General features: G+C 52.4%; 1 protein-coding gene across 2 annotated transcripts in view; it reads right to left on the reverse strand.

The window, feature by feature from the left end:
* Positions 1–15648, reverse strand: part of WDR90 (WD repeat domain 90) — a 31597-nt gene that overhangs the window by 3469 nt on the left and 12480 nt on the right. For both annotated transcript variants that reach the window (XR_009278758.1, XM_058849615.1), the window contains exons 17-37: positions 15043–15278; positions 14510–14649; positions 13869–13999; positions 12183–12313; positions 11645–11806; positions 11242–11370; positions 10605–10738; positions 10485–10522; positions 9949–10068; positions 9353–9532; positions 8265–8365; positions 7301–7403; positions 6203–6324; positions 5329–5488; positions 3967–4157; positions 3551–3719; positions 2970–3081; positions 1973–2144; positions 1284–1406; positions 1013–1199; positions 425–555 (exon numbers count right to left, since the gene is read on the reverse strand). Coding sequence is in view for 1 of the 2 variants with exons in the window: in XM_058849615.1 (XP_058705598.1) it covers positions 425–555; positions 1013–1199; positions 1284–1406; positions 1973–2144; positions 2970–3081; positions 3551–3719; positions 3967–4157; positions 5329–5488; positions 6203–6324; positions 7301–7403; positions 8265–8365; positions 9353–9532; positions 9949–10068; positions 10485–10522; positions 10605–10738; positions 11242–11370; positions 11645–11806; positions 12183–12313; positions 13869–13999; positions 14510–14649; positions 15043–15278 (2972 nt within the window). In the remaining variant the exon portion in view is untranslated. The remainder of the gene's footprint in view (positions 1–424; positions 556–1012; positions 1200–1283; positions 1407–1972; positions 2145–2969; positions 3082–3550; positions 3720–3966; positions 4158–5328; positions 5489–6202; positions 6325–7300; positions 7404–8264; positions 8366–9352; positions 9533–9948; positions 10069–10484; positions 10523–10604; positions 10739–11241; positions 11371–11644; positions 11807–12182; positions 12314–13868; positions 14000–14509; positions 14650–15042; positions 15279–15648) is intronic.

The raw sequence follows: 15648 nt of genomic DNA on the forward strand, positions 1-15648 counted from the left end.
TACTCAAACCATTCCACTGCTGCACAGCCAAGTCTTCTCAGTCCTACAGAGGAATGGTGCAAGCTGCCAAAGAACCTTTTTGGGGGGCACAGGGGCTCCAAGCTCACAGCCTGGGCTGCTCCTGAGGGGTGCTGCTCTCCAAGAGCCTGTGGCACAGGTTCATGTCGCACCTATGTGCAGGGTGACAACAACTGCCACCAAAGGTCCCCCTGCAGGCACAGCCTCACTCAGGCTGCACCTGCAACACGTGGAGCTTTATTCCACTGAATATATCCCTGGAAAAACTGATCAGAAGTTGCTGGAGGGGATGGAGTAGAGATTTTCAAAGAGGAAAAGCAAGGGACACCAAAGCAACTACTGACCATGCTGCTCCCCAGAGCTGTGCAGTGATGCATGGGGACTGGACTCGCTCCTGAGCTCTCACCTGCTTCCTGGTGCACTGGAGAACGGTGATGGGGGAGCCTTTGTGGTCAGCCAGGACATGGATGGTCATTCCAGTGCGAGGGCTGCTGACAGCCACTATCCCATCCTTGCCCCCTGATAAGATCATTTCCCCTGTTGGCAGAGGAGAGAAAAGAATGGGACACTTCTTGTAGGAGGAGAAAAAAGTCAGAGGAGAAAGGCCCAAGACAATGGGATACCAGTGTCCTGAAACACTGTGAAAGGCTGGGAACATCCCAGTCAAGGGCTGGGTACGATGAGATGTCTCAGAGACACCCATTGAACCTCCACACTGAAGAAGAGCCACAGAAGATCATTAAACAAAGGTGTTTGTTGTACTCCCAAACCCCTTGGCTAGCTCAGACCCAACGCACCTCCCGTGTCCCACCCACCACATGCTCAGCTGGCAGAGTCACCAGAGCTCACTGAGAAGTTCTGTGGCTCTCCCTGGCCCTGGGGTTTTGGCCAGGTGGCCAGGACACAGAGCAGCTGGAGGTGAGGGTAAACCCAGGCACACCAAGCCATGTTCCCCAAGGTCACATGTCCCCACTGTCACCTCAGGCAGCCTCACCATCGGTGGAGTAGGTGATTGCTGTCAGTGCAGCAGCGTGGGGGTGCATTTTCAGCTCCATCTCTGTCCTGGAAACACTGAACACACGGGCAGTGCCATCACTGTACCCTGCCACCACATGCTGGCTCTCACTGGCACAAGGCCACACCCCAACGGGACGAGGCTTCCAGGCCAGGCACTGGCAGCTCTGTAAGGAAATTGGCAGAGACCTGGTGACACAGGGGACACTTCCCTGTGCCAAGAGGAAGAGACTGATGTGCCACAGTCTTACCTGGTTGAGCACCTGGAACTGCACCACCAGCTCCGTGCTGCCCAGAGCCCAGATCCTCACGCTGCCATCCTCCCCGCACGTGGCACAGTGACTCTCATCAGGACTAAAGCACACCTCAGACACCTGCTCCAGGGAAAAGGGGAAACAGGGAAACACATCAGCTGCCCTGCCCCTTCATCCCCCAGAACTCTGCTCATGGGAGACAAGAGGGAACATAAAGAAAGGTGCAGAGCTTTGCTTTTGGGCTAACAGGACAAGAGGAAATGTCCTCAACTTGCACCAGAAGAGATTTAGATTGAAAATTAGGAAGAATTTCTTCAAAGAAAGGGTTTCAAAGCACTGGCACAGGCTGCCCAGGGCAGTGGTGGAGTCGTCATCCAAGAGTGCTCAAAAACTGTGGATGTGGCATTTGTGGACATGGTTTAATGGTGAATGTCGTGGTGGTGCGGAGCTGGTGCTTGGACTTCATGATCTTAAAGGTCTTTTCCAGCCTTATCAGTCATGGGAAAGAGTAAACCCAGCCCCAAAGGCAGGACCAGGCACTGTGCACACTAAAACTAACCCCAAAAGTAGGACCAGCCAAGGTGCACTGCAAGTTGTCATAAAATACCTTTTCTCCTACCATTTGAACCCTTTTTCTGTAGCAGAAAAGCAACAGCAACACTCAAAGCAGGCCCAGCTCCTCTGACCTTGTTCTTGTGGCCGCTGATGAGTCGGATGCTGGTGCTCTCCACCCAGTTGATGTACCACAGGGTCCCTGCCGTGGTGCCCACAATTCCCATCTCCAGGGAGTCATCAAAGGCTGCGCTCACAATCGTCCCATCCAGGGTGATCTCGTGCTCCAGCACAACTGAGCCAGACCTGCAGGAAGGCAGGGTGGGACAAGGACTGGCTCAGATATTGGAACAGTTGCAGTTCAGTGAGGGGCTCCTGTCCATGGACCAGTGACTGGGAGAGCTGGGGTTGTTCATCCAGGGACACCTCAGAGCCCCTTCCAGTGCTTAAAGGGGCTCCAGGAGAGCTGGAGGACTTTGAACAAGAGCCTGGAGTGACAGGACAAGAGAGAGGGGGCTTCCCACTGTCAGAGGGCAGGGTTGGATGGGATATGGGGAAGGAATTGTTCCCGGGGAGGGTGGGCAGGCCCTGGCACAGGGTACCCAGAGAAGCTGTGGCTGCCCCTGGATCCCTGGAAGTGTCCAAGGCCAGGCTGGACAGGGCTTGGAGCAGCCTGGGATAGTGGAAAGTGTCCCCACCCATGGCAGGGAGGGTTGGAATGGGATGGTTTTGAAGGTTCCTTCCCACCCAACCCATTCCATGATTCTGTGATTTGCACTTCAACCATCTTTTTACAGGAAAAGAAAAAAAAATAGGGCATGCAATAGCATGAGAGAACAAACAAAAGCAATGTATTTTCCCTGATTCTCCTACAGGAATTCCTACAAACAACTGACACAAACTTCAGGCACGATAAACACCCACTTCCACCATTAAGAGGTTTCAGCTACCTGCAGCAAAAATTCAATCAAAAAATCCAGAGAGAAAGAATCAACAGTCACAGGATGGAGAGAAAAAGCTAAGGATGGAGAGTAGCAGGGGCAGTATGGCTGTAACATGGTGTCTGTCTGTGAAATGCCATCTCTCAGACAGGTCCTGGGGGCTGCCAGGTGAGGGGCCATGAGCTCCTACCTGGCATCAGGCCCCTTCAGCCTCAGCTCCTGCACGGTGGCCACGAACCACAGGCGGATGCGCTTTGTGTTGCTGCCGCTCACCAGCCGGTTGTGCCGACACACCAGCACACCTGGGGAGGAAGGGCACCTGTCAGTGTCCATGGCTCCCTCTCATCATTCCAAGGGTGCTCCTCACAGCCACTTGGGCAGGAAAATGGGTTCTACAGGCCAACACTGTTTTACAGACTAGAGGTCTGTAGGTGCTTTGGCACAGGCTGCCCAGAGCAGGAGCCACCGTGCCTCAAAGCTTCAAACAGCTTGAGGATGTGGTGCTCGTGGTTTAATGCTGGACCTGGCAGTGCTGGGTTAGTGGTTGACGCCTGATGATCTCAGAGACCTTTTCCAACCTTAATGATTCCATGAAGCTCCCAGGAAACCCAGGACCCTGAGGAAACCCCGGTCACAAATCCATCACCACCCCACACATCTTGTATCCAACACAGCAAACTGGTTTTCCAAGCACTGCTGAAATGGGAAGTCTGCAAGCTCATGGCTTCTTTCCCAACACATTCCCCGTTACAGGCCTGACACTGCACCCACCGATCTCGCCCTCATCAGCCTCCCACATCATGAAGCAGGAATTGGTCTCTGTGTCCCACACACAGATTTGGCCTGAGTTGGTCCCACTGTAAAGGAGAGCGTCAGCACCGTAACAGAGAGATGTCAGCTCCACCAGCCCCAGCACGTCCGGGGCAGGGGCTCGATGAACCTGCCAGAGAACAAAAACCAGGAATGTCAAAGGGAATGAACATGCTTAGATGCATCAGGAGGAAAAAACATCCTCCTCCTCTCAATTCTCACAGTTAATGCCTCAAATACAACCAAAAGCTGCTTGTGCACAGTCAATATCACCTCACTGAGAGAAATCATCAGCTCTCACAGAGCCCTCACCAGAGCCTTGGAAAATAAGTCAGAGATCCTGAAAATAGATCTTAAAAGGTAAAAGAAAGGTTTACCTTGAGTCTGAAAGCATCTCCCTGCTGCTCCAAAAGCCAGAACATCACAGCTCCCCTCCCCACACAGGCCAGGTGTTGGTGAGAGACAGGGCTAAAAGCCATGTCATGGAGAGGCTCCAAGATATGAGTGGACAGCATGAGCTCATAGGTGTGGGTGCTCCACAGAGCCATGGTCTGGTCACTGTAGTCCCCTAAGGAAAGACAGAAGGAAGAATTCTGCTGGCTTAGGATGCTCACAAGCATCACACAGCACACACACACATCAACTGTGCCACTCCCTCATCCAGCTGCTGGGAGACAACTGTCCCAAACACCACTCCAGGCACGGACACAACTCCTTCTGTGCTCAGCACAAGCTGCACGACACGACAGATGTTTGCCCAAGTTAAGGGCAGACAGAGCTGGCCCAGCACTTCACACTGGGGGTTGTAGCAAACCTGTCCTGGCAGTGGAGTCATCTGGAGCAGCCAGAGCTGTGATTGCAGCAGTTTTCCTGCTGTTTCTCCATCCTTAGGAGTTGCTGCACACCTTGGGCAACGGCCCAAACTCTCCAGTGACATCGGGCACTCAGGGTTAACCTTGTCCTGACAAAGAGCGGGATGTCACCTTTGCCAAGGTCCCAGCTGAGGTGGGAGCTGAGCTCCATGGAAGGCATTGGCCTCAGTGATGGCAAAATTCCCAAGCTTCCAGAGAGCTCAGGAGGACAGTGCTCTCCTGCTGCCTTTCCCAGGCTCCACAAGCTCTGTGGAGACTTTCAGCTTTTCCCTCCCCTGCAGCCCAGACCAGAGCTGGAGGAGAAGAGCTTCCCTCCCACACTGCTCCCTAAAGAGCACAAAGTTCCCTTTCTCTCCAGCAAAGCCTGCTTTTCTTTCCAAAGCAGCATCATCAGCCCAGAGTGAGTGTATTGCCTGCTCCACAGGTCCCCTCTCATGCTAAACATGAGCTTCCTAATTGCATGTTGTCCTTTAAATGTCCCCTGCCTGAACAAAACAGACAGCTTGAGCATCCATCCTGTGCTGGCATGGCTGCCTGGCAGGAGGCTCACAGTTGGGAGCCTGGCTACTTCTGTCCAAGTCCATCTAGGCAGCAATAACAAGTTCAGAAGAAGGCTTTTCCCTCTGCACACTATAAATAGTAACCACAAACCATTTACAGGGGGTTTCAGAAGCACCAGTGAGTCAGAAGAAGAAAGCTGTAACTTCTGCAGTCCCTGCTGTCCCAAGGATACCACAGAACAGCTTCCTACCCACGAGCCTGCTGCACATCTGGCAGGTATTTGGTGCTTACAGCACCTTCCTGCCATGAGCTGTCTGCTCTGGGGTGCATCCCTGCACCCACAGCTGCTGTTACAGGACCGCTCACCTATGGTGACAAGGAATCTGTCATCCCAGGAGAATGCCATGGCTTGCACTTGTGTCTCATGGTGGAACAGCTCTGCTGTGCAGGCCCCATCCTGGATGCTCCAGATGCAGATCTGACAGTGGGAGTCTCCATCCCTCTTCCCTGAGGCAGAGGCAAGAACCTAACAGAACAATGTGTAAGTAGAGAATGCTCATTAGCCTTAACAGTTTTTTCAGTCCCACATTAAAGGGATGTGGCTGGCAAATGAAGAATTCAGTGAGAAACAGCCATTCAGCCATGGCAGGAGGGAAAGGCAGCATCACCCAGAGGAAGAGAACAGCCTTTACAGAATCACAGAATCATTTGGTTTGGGAAAGATCTCCAAGATCATCAAGTCCTACCTGTGACTTCCCCACGTTGTAACCCAGTGCCAAGCACTTCACCACTCCTGGATAGCCCCTTCCAATGCCTGGCCACCCTTCCCATGGAAGAATTCTTCCTGATGTTCAACCTGAACCTCCCCTGACACAACTTGTACTGTTTTCTCTTGTCCTGTGCCTGTTCCCTGGGAGCAGAGCCCAACTCCCACAAGCTTCCCCCTCCTGTCAGGGAGTTGTGGAGAGCCAGAAGGTCCCACCTGAGCCTTCTTTTCTCCAGGCTGAGCCTTTCCCAGCTGCTCCTCATCAGACTTGTGCTCCAGCCCCTTTCCCCAGCTCTGTTCCCATCTCTGGACATTCTTCAGCCCACACTGAGCCAGCACAACAGATAGCTGACTCCAAAATAATTTGCATAGCCTCCAGGCAGAAGGAGGAACAGACAAATGGGATTTTAGGCTGTGGGATTGCAAAGTGACAAGGGACAAGCCCTGGTGAGGGGCAGCAGCAGCCTCTCCTACCTGGGCATTGTGGCTGAGGGCGAGCGTGGAGATCTCCTCGGCGTGGCCCAGCCAGTGGTTCTGGGACCCCGAGTGCAGGTCTTCAACCACGATGACGCAGCCACAGGAGTAGGCGAAGAAGCCTGGCAGAGGAGGGGGAGGAGAGGGGATGTTTTCATGGAAAGGCTGCACATACAGCCCCCACCACAACCCACGTGGAAAATTCTATGATTCATTAATACGTAAAAGCTGACTCTTTGATGCAGCTCAACAGCAGCAGGTTGGGAGTGGGGTGAAATCTCACTTTCCCTAATCTGAGTAAAGCAGAGCTGCTGGGCATCATTCCAGCTGGAGAAAGGAGGCTGGATAGGCTTTGTGAGCTTCCCTCCTGCTCTGTCCACTCAACAACTGGAGCCTGAGTCTGCCCCACCAACTAAAGTTTGCCAACAGCAAAGACCTACTGGATTGTACCAATACAAAGAACCCCTGTGTTCAAGCAAAAATCCCAATCCAACAGTCAGAAGATGAAAACTTCACTCAGTAGACACCCCTAGAATCACAGAATAGAACACGTGGGTTGGCTTGGAAGGGACTTTAAGGCTCATCTCTTTCCATGGGCAGGGACACCTCCCCAGGCTGCTCCAAGTCCTGTCCAACCTGGCCTTGGACACTTCCAGGGATCCAGGGGCAGCCACAGCTCCTCTGGCAACACATCCCACCAGTGTTGCTCTATTAGGAACGGCGAGAAGAACGACACAGACTCTCTCAGGAGTCAATCAGGAGAATTTCTCTTAGTTTATTACTTCAGGTCTTTTTTATAGACCGGTACATGAAAAGTATAGAAAGGAAACTCTTATTGGTTAGCAAACTACTACATCACTATCATTGGTCAGTGGGGCACACCACCCCCCGACCTTCTCCTGCAAAGAAAACAAGGAACAGACAAACAGCACCTGCAAGGCTGTTTTCTGTCTCTGAGGATTGTTTTAATTCTTCCTCATGATTTCCCAGGCCACTTTCTCAGGCAAGACTGAGAAAGCTATGCGGCCTGCAATTTCCACATGCTCTCTGTTTCAGAGTTAGCATCCATACCACCAGTGTAGAGCATTCCCAGTGTACCTGTATCCGGGTTCCACACCATATTCCCTCTGCCATTCCCGTTGTAGCCAATCACTGCTTTCAGCTTCAGCACCTCACTGCCTGCTGGAGGAGACAAGAAACTCTGCAAGAAAAACAGACACTGGCTTAAAATAATCTCTGGAAGAATGGTCTGGTCAGGTGCATCAACACCCACACAGGAAAAAGTGAGTGTCCTCAAACACACATCCCACACAGATCCATGCCAATACTCACACAATTCCATAACGGAAGAGACAAATAATATTCCATGACAAAAGAAACACTGCCCCAGCACAGCCAGGCACAGATGATTTCAGATAGGGTACAAAACAGGCTGGCAGCAAATGCTCAGCCGAGGAGCAGCTGCTAATCCCACTGGGAAAGAGTTCCATGGGTTTGGCTGACTTGGGATGCAGATATTTCAATAGGAAGAGAAAAATGCTGCCAGGTGGAGGGCCAGAGGAGAGGACTGGGAGTGAAATCTGGATGTAGCTGTTCTCCCAGCACTAGCAGCAGAGCTTAGTGATGGGCTGAGTTAAGTTTCTGTTTTATTCCTGCTGTGTTTGTTAACAGCTCTGCCGTGTCTCTCCTCACTACGCTCCATGGATTTGCCTTCCCCAGCCTGCTCTGCCAGTGCAGCTGCTCGCAAATATGGGAGCACAATGAATCACTCCATTGCTCACTCGTCTTTCACTCTCAATAGCAAATGCCATTTCCACTCCTTTTGAATAAAAATGTATGCAGATTTGGGCAACACAAAAAGATTTGAGCACAACTCACTTTTTACTAGTCTGGGAAGAGGAGAACGGGGAATTAGCGTTACGATTTCTCACTGAACATCAACCCAGGGGTATGTTTCCCAAATTGCTTTCCAAGAGAGAACAAAATGGAAACAATTTGGAAAATCCACCTACCCCAGCCCCAAAATGCCTGTTCTCCACCTGGTAACCAGCACAACTCTCACCTGGGGGAGTACTGATGCCTTGAAGCGAGGAGTGAAATGCCGGTAGGAATCCGGGCGGATGGAACACTGGGACTTGGAAGTTTTGGTCCCCTTCCTGGGTTCTGCCACACGAAGAAGAAAATGGTACCCATGGGATGCTGCTCCTGAGAAGGGTTTGGGAGCAGCACCCAGGCTGTGGCTTGCTTATATTCAGGCTCTGTGCACGTGTGAACACACACGAGGCAAAAATCAAAGTGCAGTGACACATGGGGCATATCCCAAGTGGGAAGGGACCCACAAGGATCACGAGTCCAAGCCCTGGCCCTTCACATCCACACCAACAATCCCACCCTGTGCCTTAGAGCATTGTCCAAGTGTTCCTGGAGCTCTGGCAGCCGTGCCCATTCCCTGGGGAGTCTGTTCAAAGCTCAACACCCTCTGAGGGAAGAATTTTTTCCTGATATCCAGCCTGACCCTCCCTGACACAGCTCCAGCCATTCCCTGGGTCAGTTCCTTTCCCACTCAGCCACACCACACTGCAAACAGCCTAAGGACAGCCATGCCTCATGCTCCAGGCATTCCTGTGAAACCACGAGCCCCACAGCTCCAGGACTGTAGCAGGAACACTGGGGACAGTTTTATCCTGAGGCTTTCCAACAAGTGCTGCTGGGGCTGAGCGCTGGCAGCTGCCTGCTCCTGGCAGGTCGCCACGCACCGCTGCAGCTCCCGGGCTGTGCAGCTATTAATAGAGCCATTGGGAGCTTTAATTGCAGCTGGATTTAATGGGATGTGCCACTCAGAGATGATACTGGCTCCAGGCTGAAGATAGGCTTCTGGTGTGTCCAGAAGCAGCAGCAGGGAAACAGCCAGAAAAACGAGCAGTTTTAGGGATCAATGTGAGCTTCCCTCAATACTGACTTCCCTTGGAAGGTCATGCCCAAGGGAAAACCCCTAAGGAAGATGTTGCAGCCTTTCACCTCACAGCTCAGAGCACGTGTCTGGGTCTCTCTGCCCCGTAATAATAATGATCTTTCTTTGGTTTTGGGGGATAGACCAAGCTGCCATGCAGGTCTGCAGCTCTGTACAAACTGGCAATACCCCTGAGTTACCGTTTGCTGGTTTTTCAGGAGACCTCGGGCTCTCCAGCCTCACTTTGGGCCTCACAATTGGCTCCTCATTCCCATCTGATTCCACCACAAGGACTGAGGCATCTTTGTTCCCATTTGCCACCTTCCTGCTGTTGCCTGGCAGGTCTGCTTCCTCCTCCCTGTCCGACTCAGAGAAAATACCTGGGGAGGAAAATGAGTGGCAAGATGGAACCATCCAAGGACACTTCAGGCCCACTCCATGTGTGCCTGACCCCTTGACTTCTGGCAGTGTCGTTTCCCTGCTCTGTGGAACAGTCCAGCTGTTAGGGTGGAGGGCAAAGCAGAGAATTCCTATTAGGAATGGCCACCAAAGTGTTTAGCACAGTCAGAGAAGCTGTGCCAGCAGCTCAGTATGTGGAGGAGAGCAGAGGATAAAGGGGTGCTGAACCCCAGCGCCTCTGGGCTTTGCCCAGCTTAGGGGAAAGAACTGCAGACTGGTCTGTCAGTCTGCCAGAAGGGATCACAGGTAGGGATGGCTCCAAGGATGCTACTGAACTAGGCAAGTTTTTCCTAAAACAAGGTTAGTTTTCCCCTTTCCTGCAAGCAGTTCCTCTTACTTTGAAATCCTGCTGGGTGGACAGGGCTGATATCCAAACATGGTGGGGAGGACAGCAGTGGAAGAGGCACTGTCGGCCGAGGGGTCTCAGAGACATCCTTGGGCTGCTCAGAGCTGCTGTCTGGGAAAGGAAAAGGCTTGGTGTCACTTCCTTCACCCCACACTCCTCTCATCCTTCTGGATGGTGACACCTCCAAGCTCAGTTTTCCAGCTTCCATAGAAGCCAATTCTCTGTGTTTTAAGAAAGAGAGGGACAGAGAGAGAGGGACAATGAGGGACAAAGAAGACAGAGGAGATGGAGGCATAGAAAGACAGAAAGCAAAAGTTGAAAATCTGCAAGAAAGCCCAGAGTGGCTCTGCTCAGAACATCCCCACCTAGGCAGACTGAGAGGTGCCAATTAATTTGAGATTGTCCTTCAAGGCTAATTAGCTGGTTTGGCCCCCACTACACAGCTCCCTCAGGGAAGGAACAATCCCCCCAAATCCCCACCCCCTGGAAAAGCTGCCAGCACAACTCATGGGAAGAGGCAGACTCACCTGACCTCAGCGGCAGAGTGGACACGGGGGAACGAGCCCTGGGAAGGTGAGGAGACTGAAGTCACACAGGGATGGGGCAGGGAAAGGGGACAGAGGGAAGGCACTGCCCAGCACCATTACCTGGCTGGGGATGACTTGACTGGAGGTGGAGCTAGGAAATCCCAGAGGAAGATGGCATCCCCAACGCTGATGACATGCTCTTGGTCTGGGGTGAAGGCGACCTGGCGCACAGGCTCCGAGTGGCCGATGAACACCTGGGAGAGAGCACGCCCTGAATCCCCCATCACCACCTGGCCTGTCAGGATGGGGTTACTCCACTCCCTGTCCTGCACAGCCTGCTCTGCAGGCATCAGCAGAAGGTCCAGAAGAGGATCTATCACACCTATGGGCTGATCAACCTGGGACCAACCTCCAACACAGTCATTTGGAGAAGGAAGTAAAAGCTGAAGAGTTCAAAATCTTATGCTGCCTCTGAAGCCTTGGGTGAATCCTTTTCCTCCCCACATGGCCCTGTCCCTAACACACAGCTATCACCTACTGCTGTCCTTTGCAGAGGGTCTCACTGGGGTGCTCTGGCAGCCCCAGCCTGTGCCCACTGCCAGCCATTGTTACAATGTGGGATAGGAGCTGCATTTCTCTGCTGGGCAAACTGGGACTGGGGACACTGGGCCAAGTCATACAGAGCCCATTTGCTGTTCTCTTCTCTGGGGATTGAGCAGTGCAACACCACCCCCTTCCCTCCCTGCGTGGACAGTACCTGGAAGTTGATGTTGAAGCGCATCCGATAGTCCCACACTTTGATGACCTTGTCACCAGCAGTGAGCAGGTACTGGCCATCCTTGCTCAGTGCAAAGGAGGAACAGGTCAGCCTGTGCACAGGGGACACCTGAGGACAAGAAATGGCACCAGCAGCCTTAGCTGAGCTTTCATATCCTTATTTACACTTCAGCAAGAGAACAGCAGTGTGACAGTGTGGAAAACAAGGACAAGCTCAGGCTCATCCCGAGCACGAGCGCACTGGGACAGCTGCAGGCTTCCCACTTGTGTTTCTTTGAAGCCTGTGAGCTCCAGGAGGAGGTTTTCTCTCATTTAACCTCCCACAGAGACATGAAATTCTCAGCCCTCACAGGAGACCTCGTGGATGAACTCCAGTGTCCTACCTCTCGCACCAGCCGTCCGGTTTTTGCATCAAGCACAAGGATTTTATTGGAAGAAGTGGACACCAGGAGCTCACCCTGAGGCACAGGACCAAAGCAGACCTTCACTGCAGAGTCCAAGATGGTGCTGTGCAGGTCGAGGATGCTGATGTCCACCCTCAGCAGCTGTGGAACAAAGAGCCACTGAACAAATACTGCAGGAGCCGCAGGATTTCTCCCTAACACAAGGCTATAGAGTCCCCTGGACCCTTCCCTTCCCACTTGATCAGGGGCTGCAGGTCCAGGCAATGCTCAGGAGAGCAGATCAAGAGTGAGGTGAGAGCTGACAGTCTCCACAGCACCTCTCCAAATCACATTTCTAGAGGGGAATGAGGCCAGAGGAGAAGAAACCTTGAATTTGTTATTTCTGTCTCACAGAAGGGAAAACAGGGAGCTGACTGTCAGCTGGTGCCCCACACCCTGATCCACCTCCCTGGATGCTGCCCATAGAGTTTCCAGGGGACCCTCCTGTCCCCAGGAGCGAGGGGACTCTGCTGGGTACCTCATCGAGTGAGCAGGCCTCCATCACTGTCACCACGTACTTGGAGGGCCCCACGAAGGCCAGCAGGCGACTGTCCCCACTGACCACCAGAGTGTCCACGCCACCGCCAGCGTCCCGGGCCACCACATTGCCTGGGGGACACAGCAAGACACTGAGGAGCAGCAAAGCCCATTCTGATGGTGCTGCTGAGCAGCAGCTGCAGCTTCTCCTGCAGCCTGAGGAAAAAGCAACCTGTACTGTAGGAGATGCTACAAATTTTACTTAATATATCCAGAATGTGCAGTGAACCAGCTCAAAAACAAGGTTGAGATGCACAGCTTGTTGCCTGAGTGAACATGCAGCATTTTCAAGGAGAGCAGAACAAAGTCAAAGGAATAAAATTGATTTTAGGGCTTATTTTTTAGCGTTACAAGAGGCTGTGATGAGGAGCTCTGAGATCTTGGCTGCAGCCTGGGTGTCTGAACCCAGAGCAGAATGAGGTCAGTGCTGAACACCACCACACTGATGCCATTCCAGAGGGCAGAGAGACCCAGAGGTCTGAAAATGACAGTAATTACAGCAATTCTCTCTATTTATTCCATGACCATAATTCCACTGTTCTGTTCCTGGAACATGACTAGCCAGCAAACACAGTTTCAGAGCAAAGTCACCATGTGAAGGTCCAGCTGCAGCACTGACAACAAACCTGGGTGATTTTGGATGAATTCCCTGATTCCTCCAACCCCTGTTCTTTCTCCTGCACAGATCCTGGGGCAGATTCCTCCTCTTTGTGCAGTACTGCACTGTATAAAAATCAGAGTTCCCTTTCCCTGCCCAAGCTTGTGCTGTCACAACTCATTTCCAAAGTGTACATTAAATGTGACACTAATTTTTCCAAACTGCCTTGCCCCTGCCCTGCCTCCAGCTCTCCACCAGCTCCATTCACCAGCACAGAGCAGCTCTGCTGCAGGCAGGATTAGGGCAACAATCCACTTCAAACAAATTAAATTGCACATGCACGGAATTGAAAGAGTCAGGGCTTGGGCATGAATAAATCTGTGACCCCAGCACATTCAGGAAATCATCACATCAGCAGGATGAGAGGGTTTGAACCAGGACAGGTAGGTAAGTGCTGGCAGTCACTGGTGTTTGCTCACACAGAAGGTACAAACAGAAATCATACAATCATTAAGGTTGAGAACGGCCTCTAAGATCATCAAGTCCACTAAAACATGTCCCCAGGTGCCACATCCTAATGTCTTTTCAATCCTTCCAGGGATGGTGACTCCACCACTGCCCTGGGCAGCTGTGCCACTGCCTGACCACCATTCCCATGAAGAAATTTTCCCGTGATCAAATTTAAACCTCTCCTGGAACTTGAGGCCATTTTCCCTTGTCCTGTCCCTGTTCCCTGGAAGCACAGCCCAACCCCTTGGCTGTCCCCTCCTGTCTGCAGAACCAGAAGGGCCCCCCAGAGCCTCCTTTTCTCCAGGCTGAGCCCCTTTCCCAGCTCCCTCAGCTGCTCCAGCCCCTTCCCAGCTCTGTTCCCTTCTCTGGATATGCTCCAGCCCCTCAGTGTCTGCCTTGTGAGGGGCTGGTACTGGGAAATATCACTCCAAGCAAGCTGAGTTTGGGTTGGCTCTGGTGTCAGGGTGTCTATGCTAGTACAAAAAAAGAAGAAAGGCCATCCCAACCCCAGAGTCTTACCCAGGACTCTCAGAACTTGGATTTTCCGTGCTGAAAAGCTGTACAGAGCCAGAGTTCCCTGCAAGCAGGAGCTGAACATCAAATTGCCATCTGGAGAGAAGGTCAGGCCGGTGATCGCAGTGCGGTGCTGCCTGAAAGAGGGCAGAAAATGTGGGAAAAGGAAAGAGAAAAAGGAATCACAGACAGAGGAAACAGTGGTGATGCTGAGTGTAACATGAGAATAAATTAACAGGAACAGAGCAGGACCCTACTGTGCTCACCCCTGTAGCAGCCCAGGACAACCAACACTCCAACTTGTTGGAAAACTGAGCAGCAAGCACAATGCTCCAGCCTGGATGAAACCTGCTCCCTCTCCCTTTGCAGCATCCTCCAAATCCCACACTGAGGCTCACAAGGGCTCCCTGCCCAGCTGCTGTCCAGGACAAGCTCTTTCCCACTGCTGTCCACTGGGAAGCCACAAAGAAAGCCCTCATGGCTTTCACAGCTTGGGTTTTCACCACCCGGAGCCTTGGCACAGCAGGATCTGCCCCAAACCCACCCAGCTGGGACCTGAGGCTTGTGGAGCTCCATGATTGTCACTGTGGCTCTGTCTCATCACCAGGACACCCAGTTAGACCCCGTGTAGCTCCCACTTCACTCACTTGTGCTCCAGCAGGAGGTCAGAGGCAGTCAGGCTGAAGGTCCGCACCACGCCGCTGTCGAAGCCACAGGCCAGGATCTCCCAGTAGGGGTGGAAGGCCACGGTACAGGGAGTTTCCTCTGCAGCTGAAAAGTCATACAGCTGCAGGGAAGAGACACCACGGGCATGAAGCTGGAGAGGACTGGAGCTGCAGCTGGACACAACAACTGGTCAGCCTCACATCTCAACCATGAGCATGTCCCTGCTCCTGCCTGGATGGATCCAAAGCCCAGTGAAGTCTTTGGGCATTGAGATAAAGCCCTTGGGTGTTATGGTTTGTGCTAAAAAGGAATCTTCAAAAGATGGAGGAGAAGGAAATAGTTTTGTCTAACAATACCTCAGAACTCTGTACTTCCAAAGGGTCTCTTGCTCACAGTAACCCACTCATGCTCCAGGGAGGGCTCCTGAACCATGGGGCTTTGATAATTGGACCAAACAGAGACCAGGGAGACTCTAAATAAACATGAGACACCATCTGCTTCTTGTCTCACCCACCTGCTGCCTGGAGGCGAGGTCCCACACTCGGATGGTGTTATCCTGGGACACTGTTGCTATCTGCCTCCACTTCCCCTCCACTGAGAAGCCCAGCACAGAGTCCTCATGAGAGCGCATCAGCGTGTTGTAGCCCCGGGCCTGGATATCCAGGTAGCCCACATTCCCAGTAGCTGTCGTGGACAGGACTTTGTGTCTGTCTGGGCTGATGCAGACAGAACTCACTGAAGCCTCATGCTCTGGGGAAGGACACAAGAGTCAACAAATCCTCTGGGGAAGGAGCAGCTGGAACACAGCTACAGACGCACGTTTAGGAGAGCAACACCCAAAGGAATGAGCAGCCCACAAACCTCAAGACTGAATGCTTGCAGGTGTGAGTTTAGTGACAGATTAGAGAGATTAGTCTCTGCCCTTCCTCATGTCCCTGGGCTCTGCTGTAATGGTGATTGTTCCAAAAACAATCAAGAACTGCTCAACTCCTCCCCTAATTTTTCATGGACAGATGAGCTGTGCCTAGAAGGGCACAGAAATCAAGATGGGAAGTTCTCTCCCAGGAGATCCTGCCCTTCTCCTGGGAGTTACAAGAATAAACACGAATAATTGCCCCTG

The sequence above is a fragment of the Poecile atricapillus genome, chromosome 14, assembly GCF_030490865.1.
Source record: "Poecile atricapillus isolate bPoeAtr1 chromosome 14, bPoeAtr1.hap1, whole genome shotgun sequence".
NCBI classification, from domain to species: Eukaryota; Metazoa; Chordata; class Aves; order Passeriformes; family Paridae; genus Poecile; species Poecile atricapillus.